This window comes from Tachypleus tridentatus, chromosome 6, assembly GCF_004210375.1.
Source record: "Tachypleus tridentatus isolate NWPU-2018 chromosome 6, ASM421037v1, whole genome shotgun sequence".
In the NCBI taxonomy this organism is placed as follows: Eukaryota; Metazoa; Arthropoda; class Merostomata; order Xiphosura; family Limulidae; genus Tachypleus; species Tachypleus tridentatus.
This window is the reverse complement of record NC_134830.1, coordinates 98,679,992-98,693,699: the sequence shown is the minus strand read 5'-3', so window position 1 is coordinate 98,693,699 and position 13,708 is coordinate 98,679,992. Positions and strand designations below refer to the sequence as shown.

At 31.1% G+C, this 13,708-nt stretch overlaps 1 protein-coding gene across 16 annotated transcripts in view; it reads right to left on the bottom strand.

Annotated features, from left to right (window-relative positions):
- The window catches only part of LOC143253153 (plasma membrane calcium-transporting ATPase 2-like), a 212,120-nt gene that overhangs the window by 79,418 nt on the left and 118,994 nt on the right, over positions 1–13,708 (bottom strand). For 15 of the 16 annotated variants that reach the window (XM_076506512.1, XM_076506513.1, XM_076506514.1 and 12 more), the window contains 3 exons: positions 13,365–13,400; positions 1,775–1,843; positions 477–626 (listed from right to left, as the gene is read on the bottom strand). In XM_076506512.1, the coding sequence (XP_076362627.1) occupies positions 477–626; positions 1,775–1,843; positions 13,365–13,400 (255 nt within the window). The remainder of the gene's footprint in view (positions 1–476; positions 627–1,774; positions 1,844–13,364; positions 13,401–13,708) is intronic. The other variant, XM_076506499.1, reaches the window with a different exon arrangement.

The following is a 13,708-nucleotide window of genomic DNA, read 5'->3' as shown; positions in this document are numbered from 1 at the left end:
AAATAAATTTCTTGCAATGTTCTATAATCTCAGCATCAATGAGCTATACACACAATGTATGACTCATACTGAGTTTCATAATTAAACTTGTCATAACATTTAACATATTTCTTCAAACTCTTTTGTTATTAGCAAAACTAAACAATCATGAAATATTCATTCAGAAAATAAATAAATTAAAAATATCTACATTAAACTGTCTTTTATTCCAAGACATCAACTAATAACACTCCCTGGTTTAGCCAAAACAAAAAAATCTTAATTTTTAGTTTGGATAAAGTTTTCCATAATTCAAAGAATTAAGATGAAATCTATGCCCATGAACACTGTTAAAATTAGAATCAAAATCAACCAATTTATTCTGAAAGATGAATAATCAGTTTGGAAATTCAAAACAATTCACAAATCATCAGAAACTAAAAAATACAAAGATTTTGCACAAGAACTATGGGTTCTGGAAAACATATGCACTTTACCTCCATAGCCAATCTGAATAGCTAGTTTGGTAAGCTTGGCCTGAAGAACAGACTTCTCTTTCCTGGGATTAGTTTCTGCTTCTTTTTTGTGGCTATTGGCAGTGGTTTCATTTATGAGGTTTGAGCTTCCCGTAACTACTGCCTCTTCATCTGGGCATCCAAAAATAAGGTGGTTAATTACAGAAACTACTTGCTTATCTAATATAACTTAGTATTGTCATGTTACACAAGATGATTTCTCCATTGTATATCAGTTAACTCAGAAATATCATATTGAGAGGAAAGTCTCTAAATTATGCTGCCCAATCTAAATCACTTGGTCACATCTTTAGCATTTTTGGAAACCTATAAATAATACATGTAAATTAAAACATACTTTGTTTTTATATTATTAACATTATATACTGAATTTTTTTCTTTGAAGTAAACAATAGAGACAATATTTTTACTAAATATTGATAAATAAAAATAAGTATTCTGAATTACATGCATTAATATATCTGCAACACAAAACAAGAAAACAAAAAATATATTAAACAAAAACACTCCATACCCTTCTAATACAATTAAATTAAAATCATTACAACTAATTTAAACCTGAAATTAATCTATTTTGATAGCAGTAGCTGATACAAAATAAATTTATACATACAGACACACATTAAAATATATGTAGTTTAAAATGTAAACATTATATTACACTAATTATGGTGGCAAAACTAAGCCACATTTATAGCTTTCAATATGATTTGAATACAAACATATAAAAATTATATTTTAAAAGATGACATATACATGGTTAATATGATTTGCCACAACTGTATATAAGCAGACAAGATCGATGTACGAGTCTTATTTGAACTTAACCCTAGGTTATGTCAAATAGGCTAATAGTACAGTAGCCATATCTTCAGTAAAATAAGTACTATGGAAATTACATCATCGACTAAAATATCTACTTGTATGTTAGCCACTAAATATTTCTTTTTCATATCTTATTTCTTTTCTATATGAATGAAGTCATTATTTTATTATAATTGGCAACAATAACCAAAACATCAAGTTCAATCTTTACTGCTATAGTTTTTTATGTAAATACACACAAAAATGTTGAAATGTTTGGCAGGAATTACAGCAGAAGTAACAAAAAGAATAAATAAATATTCCCCCAAAAGGAACTCCCTTCAAGTTGTTCTGTAAAACACAAATAAATATTCAATATAATCAGAAGTATTAACATGTAAAAACAGAAAGACTGTGAAACAAATAACCAAATATAAGATGTAAATATCACATACCATCAGGTGAAAGAACAGGAATAGCCAAAGGAGACAATTCCTTGTTATTGTAAATGTCTTTATGGAATGCTGATAATGTTAAAAAAAAAATGCAGCATCAATAATAATGCTGCAAAAACTTAAAACCAATCATGCAAGAATCTATTAAAATAAAATCCATAAAGTGCAATAGCCAAAAAGAAAACTAATGACAATATTCCATTTTTACTGATTCTTTTCACTTGGAAACACAAACACAATGCTCTTAGAAAAAAAGTGACTGTTCAGTCAAACTTCTGATACATGTTTTACAAAAAATAAACAAAATCAATGGAAAATAACTGCTGATAAGATTAATTTAAATAAACTTTAAATCACAGGAAAAATATTTTCATTTTTAGTTACTCTACTGAAGCAGTGATATAATTTACTTTAAACACAATATTTCAATATAATCTTTCTACCTCTAAAAGCAACTATTTTATCTGTCACAATTATGATACTTCAGTAGAAATACACTATAAAATACAAATTATTGCTCTGATTGATAAATTCAACAATGCATTCCCAATGGATAAGAAAGTGCTAAACCCTATCTGATCTATCTAAATGTTTTACTCTGATTTAGCTGAATTCCCCAATCACTTCTGAACATATACAGACATTCCAGTGAGTTATACGAGAATAATTCTGCAGCAATTCATGTGACAATCACTGTCAATACAGTTACAGTGGAACAGAATGTATCATAAGAAGATTTTGACACTGTCTGGCATTATACAAGTAGTATGAACTGCCTTGTATTGGTATGTAACAGCTTATTTTACCAAAAATACTTAAATGCTCAGATCATAAAGATATGATCAGGTTGAGAAATCAGAATTACCAAGCAGGGGATATACTTTCTATTTAATTATATTAAAAATGATAAACTGGTAACACCACTACCACTCAGAGAGAGATTTGCAACAATTTACACTTCAGCTGTGGCAAAAAAAAAAAAAAAATGCAGTTCTTGTAATAAATAAGAATGTATAAACAAAAAAATCAATGGCAAATGCTATCCATATATGTACTCCAGACAACAGTATTCAACACAGTCTAGAAGAGTTTCTGTCTGGAAAAGCAACAAACTGCTTCCACAGCACATTCATTAAACTGTTGCATACCTCAAACAGTTGGAAAATAAAATGGGTGTTCATGGCATTCTTTACAAACTAGTGAAGTTGATTACTGTGGAATCAGACTGTCATAATGAGTACTGTGAAACAATTGTTCTCTTACAGAAGATGGTTAATGGAAAGCACATAGGGAAGGTGTGCACACTTTGAAAAGGAAATTCTTACAGTGAAGCTTCTTGCAATGGAAATTATGCTAATTGCTATTGTCAAGATGCACAATCATCAAATAGAGCATCACTGCATATGGTGATATGAAATATAATGATGTACTGATGCTCCAAAATTATTTTAATATAACATTCTCAACCTTAATATGTTATTACATATCTATGCACTTAAAAACTAATTGAGATTTTTGTCAAATGAAGAGTTTATATATTTAGTTTAATAATTTGCAAATCTTTTATGCTTCATTTGCTTTATTTATCTACAACTAAATTATATAACAGTTTCAACATAATGCTTTATTCCTTCTGTCAGATTATTGTTAATAAAAATGATTAATCTTGCCAAGTAGCATATAATGATTACTGTTACAGTGACTTCTTTTCATTGGCCAGTTTAAATGACTTATAATATATAGAAAAATAATTCAGAAAGTTAATACTAGAAAGCAGATAAAGATAAAAATCTGATAGCTGGCTAGATTAATCTCTTTTGTTAACAATAATTAGAAAAATAGCATGATGAGCTAACAAGAGCAAAGAGTAGAAGTAATAATTAAATTCTACATCATCTATAATTAAATTTTTAATTTTCTGTATGAAACTGAAAAGAATCACTCCTATTACTATTAAGCTTTTCTTCCTTAAAAACACAAGGTAAAACTATCCATTTAACAAGGTGATTCAAACTTTATGACAAATAAAGCTTAAAAATTTAAACCTATAAAATATGCATATTTTGCAAGTACTTTTTACAAAACATACAGACTAATACAAAAAAAATTGATTTTCAAAACAAAACATAAATGATCAGAATGGCACATAGGAGATTGACTAATGGAATGTATCCTATAATTTATTTCAATAATTAACAAGCTATCACATGTGCATGAAAATATATTATACTCTAGAAACATAATTACACTAAAATTAACTATTCACACATATGTAAATAGAAAAACTTCAAATTACTTCATTCAGATGAAACTATAACAACTTATTAACAATTTACATTACTCCAAAAGCTTTATTTTTCCTGCCATCTTAGACTGCTTTTCAGTTAAATATATATTCAAATATAAATTAATAAATATCTGAGCATTTAAATATCAAAAGTTTCAACAAATATTCATTTACTAGAAAAAGATAATAAGAATCATAATATATCCTTCTATAATATTTCTTTGTTCATAGTACTCATTTTCATTGTCTTAATTTTCAGACCTTGCTTCTTTTATATCCCCTTTGTGTCTAATATTTGGTCTAAAAAAACAGCCCTACTACAGCTAAGCATACAAACAAATTTCATATTAAATATTGATCAGAATTAATTTCAGTTTACAGACATTTATTTCACAAAATAACAATAAAACATAATATACAGCCATGCAAGTAAAATTAAAGTAAATATATACAACACTTTTCCTATTATGCTCTAATGTACACTGAATTATGTTTCCTAGAATTAGTGTTGTTCAGTTTATTATTATTTTCTATTTAAACTATATTAAAACCTTAATAAAAAGAAATAGATTTCAATGAAACAAAATTTAAAAACTAAATTCTTCTGGTATTTGTATTACCAATGTGGAATAGATATATAAATACATTATGTTAATTCAGTTCAAAACAAAATGCAATACTTGGTTTTGCATGGTTATAATAAATGTTAGAAAAATTCCTGAAGATAATTGCACTGTGCAAAACCATCATTGCAAGTACCTTTGAGTCTCATACCCACTTATATGCATAAAAGCTTCATTCTTATAACAATAATAATAAAAATAATTCATAGCCCCATTAGTATCTAACTCTTCCTAAATTTTGCCAAATTAAAATGACAACTTAATTAAAATTGAACAATTATAAAAGCAAAACTGTAGAAGATAATTTGATGTAAAGAAATTGCCTTGAAAAAAACATGAGATCCACCTAAATTATAAAACAAATTTTATTTATATTGGCCAACAAAAAGTTTCTAATTATCCATAAAATCATAACTAATTTATCATTTAGAATATACCTCCAAAGAATTTGCTCTTACATTTAGAATAGTATTTTTTATTTATAAATCTTTAGCTTATAGTAATATACAATTTTTATTTCATTACTTATTATTTTTGTTAACAATTTGAAAAGAATGACAAATTTAGTAACTTATTTCAAAAAAATAACCTCATGAATATTTTATTTATTTGAATATTCAAACACCATTAGTAAAAAAAAGCTGCAATTTATTAAAATAAAAATGAAAACTTAGTTCGTTTTCAAAGCAATCATTTTACACCCACATGTTTGTTTAAAGCCTTCTTTTTCTTTGTAGATATACCTGACATAATTTCACTTAAGTTTCCAGTAACTCAGAATATTATTCCATATTTTAAAGCATTCAAATCAGTAAATTCAGATACTTCAACAATTTTATTTATTTTATAAAATTATGTGGATATTTAATTCTTTGTTGGAGAATATTCAGACTTTTCTCTTAGAAAAATGATTTCACCAAACTTCTTTATGAAAATTAAAAGGTATTTTGTTTCAGCTTATGAAATATTATTTATATCTCTATTGTTTATTTTTCATAATTAAACCTCATGCCCTAAAAGGTTGTCTATATTTTTAATTTCTGTAAAATAATACTCTCAATTTTTCCAATGTTGTTCATCTTTTTTCAATTCTCAGTACAAATTATGCCTACATTTTCTTTCAAATTGGATGATCTGAACTCTACTGTTCTCAAACACAACATTTTCTTCATTCCCCGATTCTTCTTTTTTCTAAATAACTGTTTAGTAAGAACTGATGAATCATTACTTTCTAATCATCATAAGTTTTATTTTATGACATTACATGCTCCTACTCAGATCTATATATTAAATTGGTCACATTATTAAGTTAATGATTTGTTTTAATCTACATAACTAACTTCGAGTATTAATTATTCAAAATTATGAATGAGCATAAAAACTTATGTAGGTATTTTCACTTCTTTGGCACTGAGAAACAAATGGCTGATTTATGAAAATTATCACAGTTAAAACCTTTTTACATATTATATAATATTAAACTTAGTACACAGAATACAAAAAAACAAGGTGATCAAAGTTAGCTGTTTTAGTACACTTCTATAAAATACAATAAAATAAGTCATATTACCTAGTAAATATTATGAAGACAGAAAGATATTAATTATTCCTCATCCATCTGGTGCTTTTCACTGAATTATTTTATATGACTTACTTTTAAAAACATATTGAATTGTTTTTAAATTCTTATCTAAAAACCTCTTTATGAAAAGCCTAAAGAACAGCAAATGCAGCTACCATGTGGTACAATCTCAAAATCCACAGAAATGTTTATAACTAGCAAAAGGAAATAAAAGCATGTTAATATTTTATATATTAGAATAATTTCATCCATTTGTATTTACGGCCCCCCAAAATGCTGTAAAACCAGTAAAAAAAATGAAAATAAAGCTTTCAGAAGATCAAACTTATGCAATTACAATACGTTTGAATAAAAATCAACAGAGACTTTATTACTATTTAAAAACAATAACTGTATTAATACTAATACTTATTTTGATTTAAAAAATGTTTATAAATTTTATATGCAAGTATTATAAAGTACCCTCCAACATACTATGTAAATACAACTTGACTCATATGTGATGAAACCTATTTGAATGAATGGCAACTGTCTGTTGTAGAAACACAAGTGTAGAGGATGACATTTCAAAAGTCATAAATTTCATCATATGGTTTTTCAAAATTATGATTTACATTTTTATACTAAGTTGCAAGCTTTATACAAACATGATGTACCTAACTTTGAACTGCATGAATCATGCCACAAAAACAAATATGCTTGGTCTAAGACTTATCTATCTTTTATAAAATCATCTTAACCCTTAAAAAGCAGGAATGTTGTACAGAACAACATCAACTGATAATGGCCATAGTTTTAAGGGTTAATTAGTTTTCATTTCATTTGGTTAGATGTGGAGATAAAGAATTCATAAACCCCAGTTCCCCTTTTCTGTTCATGAAAATTTTGTGATGATTTTGCAACTTAGAAATTCATAACTGAAACTCAGAGTTATATTATAGCTCTAAGCAAAGGTAGTCCTCTGTCAACTGTAAGAAAAATAAAGCAAACTGAACCACATGGTCTTTCATCTATAAACAGAAATACTTTATTTTCATCTCGTTTTTATTGTTAACGTAAACTTTTGCTTATATAAGCCTGCTAACTGAAATAATGATGACATAATAAACAGCATGAAAACAACCATAAGAGTTCAGAATATCATATAAAATTGTAAAAAAAAATTCTGGGGTCAAAGTCTATGTGTCATGATCTTCTACACAGTGCCATCCAACACAGTATTATGCAAATAATGTCACAGCATTATCAACTGTTGTTATTACACTACAATGCCGATTTAGTGACAGCTCACGGAGAAGAGTAAACACAGGTACAATATATAGGGATACTGAAATAATTGAAGATATCCATTAGAGAACGCACAGAAATTATGGAAATGAAATATTTGACTTTTATGAAGAACAAAAGTATTCTTATTATTTTCATAAATATCATCTTAAACTCTGACTTGTCAAGAATCTGAATCAAATTGATGGAATTAATTCACAGGTATAGTTTGAGTACAAATATTTTAATAACATACCTAATTTTGTGTGTACAACAGATGTTATAATTTCCCTATACTGAAAATATATTTCCAATAGATAGATACCTCCTTTCACAAGATTAACTGTTCTCATTCAGTGCTTCCTTCTATATACAAACTTTTATCTTTAAGCATGTCACAAGCCTCAACTCTCTCCTTGTTGGAATTAGTAAATTCCATTGTGTCTCTCATGAAAATTATAATGCATAATTTATTAACCAATAGCAGCATAGTATGCTTACATTATGCATGTGCTTCCCTCTACACCCTTCTGTCAAATCTTTACTTCAAAGTGTGGCAGAAGATGTGTGCACTGGAGAAGTAAAGTGGAAGGATGGGCAGTAAGTACCTATTGGAAATATGTTTTCAGTAAAGGCAAATTATACCTTCTGACACAGTACTTTTCTCCTTTCACAAGATTATCTAGAATCCAACATTAAGGAGGAGGGACTGATACAATGGAATAACAGAAGCACCCCAGAAAGCTTCAGAAGGATAGCTCTGATAATGAGAAAGGAGATCTGGAGATCAGAGAAGGGGAACTACACCACTTCTGAGCCAAGTATACTCTTCACCTTTGTGGATAATTCATAAAACACAAGGGTGGAAATTTCAAAGTGTAGAGCAGCTAGGGTGCATCACACCATACTTGGCAAGTCAACTACATCCAAAACCTCCTCTATTGGTTATGAACATCCACATGAAGGTAGGATGGGATCCACATTGTTTCTGCCACCAAATCAAAAACTAGGGATTTAGATCTATTCCAATTTCTGGGAACTACACAAGGAGGAATGCCCTTTTTATCGATCCAGGACTGGCATCCTGCATCTAGAAGATAAATTCAACTTATGTGAGGACTTACGTTGATTGGTTCATTTGAATCCAACACCTCAACACTGGAAACCAGCATCCATATGAAGGAAGGATGAGGGCTCCCAATCAAAAGGAATGAACTGCACGTGCAATAGCTCAACTCCAGGTGGTATGGAATGTGTAACAGGAGGTCAAATGATTTGGTGACAGGAGGCCATGTCAGTTTGTGTAAGGTGATGTATAAACTCCAGTGCTTTGAATATTGTTGAATATGTAAATAGTATAAGGAGGCCACATTCTCCAGGAAAGTAACAGATCAACTCCTGTAATAATGCAAATAGTATCAGGAAGCCACATCCATAAGAAAGGGTACAAATCAACTCTTACTGAAGCCACATTGCATCTACACCTGCAGAACACCACCACCTTACACTTGCCTGAATAATTATAGTCAAAGGTTTAGAGGAACCCTTTCAGGAGGATACCCCCATGATCAAGCACCCCATTGACTTGGAACTAGAAAGTGGAGAGGATTTCTGTACCTCACTTAAAGAAGGGGAGTTGGAATGCAATGCAGAGCCCAGAGGAGCATCGTCATTGAAGACAGTGCAAAGAATGATCACGATAACCTATTTTGAAAATCAGACCACACCAAATTATTTACTCAAGGCATAACAGAAATGGGCAGCTATCCCCTTCTGCTTTATGTATGCAGTCCATGGGTGTTATGGTGGAAGATAACCTTCAAGTAATCTCATAGAACACCCCATCTCTGTGGTCACTGTGTGAAGCCATGGATGAGTGAGCTGAAATTAACACAACTTGCAGTGCTGATTTTAAAATAAAGAATACCTTGTCAAGCACTATTCACCACAGACTTAGATCCATGTGAAAAAGAAGGAAGAAAGACGAAAAGGAATAAAATTTGCAAGTTAAAGTTGAACCAAAGTCTAGAGCATGGCTACGGGTAAAAGACAAAATTGCAAAAAAAATGAAAGTTGCATGTACCCTGAAGGGCAGCTGTACATACAATAGTGTACCATAGAGCCCTGACAACATACAGCAGTCTGCTGATGTTCAGATGAGGGTACAGATGAGAGACAGAGGTGGAGAAATATAAGAAAAGGAGTAAGAACCTTCTAAAATCACCACCATCTTGGACAGAAAGGAAAAATCATAATAAATGAAAAGATAGGTAGGATGATAAAGCATATGCAAAATGTCAACTGCAAATAAATCAGATTGGCAAAGTTTGCAGGCCAAAGGAGAAAAAATAGGTTTTAAAAGACAAATGAAACAGGGAGTACAAGTGGTTCAAATGGAGAGTGATTCAGGGTATGGAGGACCACCACATTAACGTCCCAATCTGAAAGGAGAAGGTACCTGGGTGGCCTCTATATCTGGAAGGAAAACATTAGCAAGGTGAGAATAGGAGAAATAAAAACCCTATGGTGTGTGGAGAAACAGAAGAAGTGGGAGAGAGCTGCTTTATATCTGGAAACTGAAGAGACTAAAATCCACAGTCACAGAGCCAGGTGAGAAATTCTGCCACATGAGCAATTGAAGGCTGAGTGACAGGAAATTCCCTGCTAGCAAGCAAACAAGAAAAGACCTTCTACTTACACTAGTAAACTTTTATGGAAGATGAATGAATGAAAGTAGATAACAGGTAGGTAACCCAAACGTATAAAGCCAGATCTCCTTGCTAAGGATCTGGCAAAAGCAAGGCATAAAGATATAGGATTGGTAGCTTGAAATGAAGAGGGAGAGGATCAAGGCTGATGTAAAAGGGAGGAAAACAGTGGAAGACAGACATGGGGTAAGTGGAATATACACTACGCCTTTGAAACCATTGTTGTGCTGGCCAAGGGAGTATAATTAAAAGTACACAACAAGGAGTGGAATGTGCCAGAGAAAATACCTTAAGAAGACAATGGATAGGAGGGTACACATAAAGGTATCTGCAAGACCAATCCTAGCTGAAGACATCAACAATCAAAGCCTGTGCATGCAGGAAAGATTACCAAAAAAGAGGCAATTTTATATTAAGACATGTGGTGAATGCCTCCAAAGGAAACAAAGGTCTCTGAAAACAAAAGGATCTAATGACTGCTCCATGAAATAGATCTGATCCAGACAAAAAAGATGATAAGACATGCAAGAGGAAGAATGTGATGAGCCTGGGCTTAGTACAGAAGATCCAAATTCCAGAAACAAAGATCTCTGAATCAGATTCCTCATTGGTGGTTGATTATGAATTATCACAATAGAGTTGTGATAATTAAGCTGCCACAGAAGAATGTTGGAGTAATTGGTTGATTCCTTTTGGAATGAAACTACAACAACAGCTTATGAATACGACAAGCAAAGGCTTAAATGACAAGATAAAAGACATACAGAGCTGAGGCAAATCCAAAGGGAAGACCCTGAAAATGGTAAACCACCCTGAAAAGAGCAAACCAAAGATAAAGTTCAGATTTAAGGACTGTGGGTATGTGGAGAAAGGCATTGGAGAGGCCAATTTTTGTCATTCACAAGTCTAGAAAAAACACCCATCTCAGGGTAAGAAAGGGCTCTATACTGAACTTTGAGTTTGTGGTGAAGTAAATGAAGTGCAACAAATCGATAATCAATTACCAATTCCCAGTTTTCTTGGGGACCATGACAAGACAGGAGTGAACCTTTGTAAGGGATGGTGAACCTATTTTATAGCTTGCTGTGAAAGCTAATCCTATACAGCATCTGAGAAATACTGAAAGGTCACAGGATCTTGAGGAGAAAAAAAAGAAACAGGGTAAGAAGTGGAAGTAAGGAAAGAAATATGAAAACAATTCCCTCTGACATAACGTTTGTTATCCATTGATCCTCAACAAAGGTGAGCCAGCAAGGAAAAAAATCCAACAATGAAACTACCACTGGCCTTGAACCCATCAGGTAGTCACAGATACAATTGATAATAGCTGACACATCACCAATAAACTTAACAAAAAGAAGTACCCAGATTGAAAGAAAGGGGCAAAGAATGAGAGGATGGAGAGAAAATGGGAATAGGTGTTAAGGAAAGCCCTGGTCAAACAAACAGGTCACAAAAGGTGAAAGAGAGGGCTGTTGTTGGGTGGACATTATTAGCAGCTCAATATCAACAGGAATAGTATCAAAGAAAAGGAACAAGACATAAATCCCTGAGATAAATGGAGAGTTAATGAACACAGTCAAAATAGAACTCCTACTGATAAGGCCAAACTACATATATAACAACAGAGCCAAAAATGAAATATGGGCCAAAGTGGAAGAGAGATTTCTGTGGAGAGCCTTCGAAAGGAATTGTACAGAAGGATAGTGGAGAATGGTTGTAAGGGTAAGATGAAGGTAAGAATATTAGACACATGAAATTAACATTAGATTCAAGAGCAACCCTCCAAAGAAGTAATAAGAAACCCAACAACTCGTGATTCAAAAACAGATATTCTGGTCAAGAGTAAGTAAGGAGAGGGAGGAAATAAGAAAAATGGTTGGAAAATTACTTGCACAACAAAGAAGGACAAAAAGAATAAGAAATAAAGGGAAGAGACAAAACATCACAAACCTCAGGTACAAAACTTGTGAAAGCTGAGGTAGGTCTAGGTGGAATCTTCAGGCTAGAACTGAGAAGGAATGCCAAATTTGGAAGTAAAAAAATATGATAAAAATAATCACCATGCTGAATATTGTCAGTTGAATCACAAGGAGCTTTGGTGATATCATGGGACAATTAGTGTTCAATCTTCTGATGGACAAAATCAGAAATATCCACAGTAAGGTTGTACGCACCAGAGGCCTAGGACAAAAGACTGGTCATTGATGTGACCCCTAATGTATAATAAAAAGTAAAACTAACAAGTAGTATTATTTCAAACAAAAATCAATATCTTACACAGGAAATATGAAGCCCAAAAGAAAACATCTGTCCATGCACATACTATGTTACTACTGGTTAACAGATAACACAAGATGATTTGCATGAGAGACATACTGAAATGTACTAATTCCAACAAGGGAAGAGTGCAGCACTAAATGAGAATAGCTAATCTTGGGAGAAAAAAAAAGTAAGTATAATATCAGAATTGTACTTTTTAGTAAAAGCTTGCAACATTTTGTGAATAAAAATTTGATTAAGTTGAAGCAGGTCTAGCCCTTAATGTTAGTAGTTTATTACAAACCTGTGAAGCAGAAGTTACAACATGATACTTTTTTTTTGAAGAAAATGTTTTCATTCTGGAGCATTTCAGTACATGAGACCAAAAAGGTTTTAATAACTATTATTGCAAAAGTAGTATACTACTTGTTTACAAAAAAAAAAAAGATACTTTTGAGTATTAACAAAAATATTGAGCCAATATTTATTTCCAAGCACAATATTCTGATGAGTTTGTGTGAAATAATTTACATCTATTCCTGTTCAGAGAATTTTGCCTCTTTATTGAACTTGGGTAGAATTTCTTTTAAGTGGTCTAAACATATCATGAGTGTAAAACAAAACACCTACATTTGCAACTTGTCTAACGAATCTTATTTTTCAATTTTAAGTTATGATTTACAATGAAGCTAGTTTAACTAAAACTTCAACAAAAAATTAACTGTATTTTTAATTACCATAAAGTGTATTTCAAAAAATTACAAGCTTTTTTACAGACCTAAATATGTGCATATAATATTCTATACTAAAACAATGTCAAAAAATAAGAAGAGTTACTGGAGGAAAAAAATAAGTTTTTCACCTGCACTATTTTTCTTCTGCTTTTTCATCTTTTCTTCTGCAGTTGACATGCCAGGAAAACCAGAAAACAAGTTACAATAAAAGTATGTAAATCTGTATTTCACAAATTTAAAATTCTATTCCAATACAATATGTCCTTATTTCAATAACCAAATAATTAATCATCACAGCTTTTGATACAGATTTAATAAAGCAACAACATGTGTCTGGAAAACTTCTACATTTTGTAACAAAATGGGAAACTGCATACAATTAAGATATTTCTCAATCATCAATGAAGACTGATTTCACACTGAACTACAAAATATCCCGAAAAGAATACCACTCAGTAAAAATATATAATGA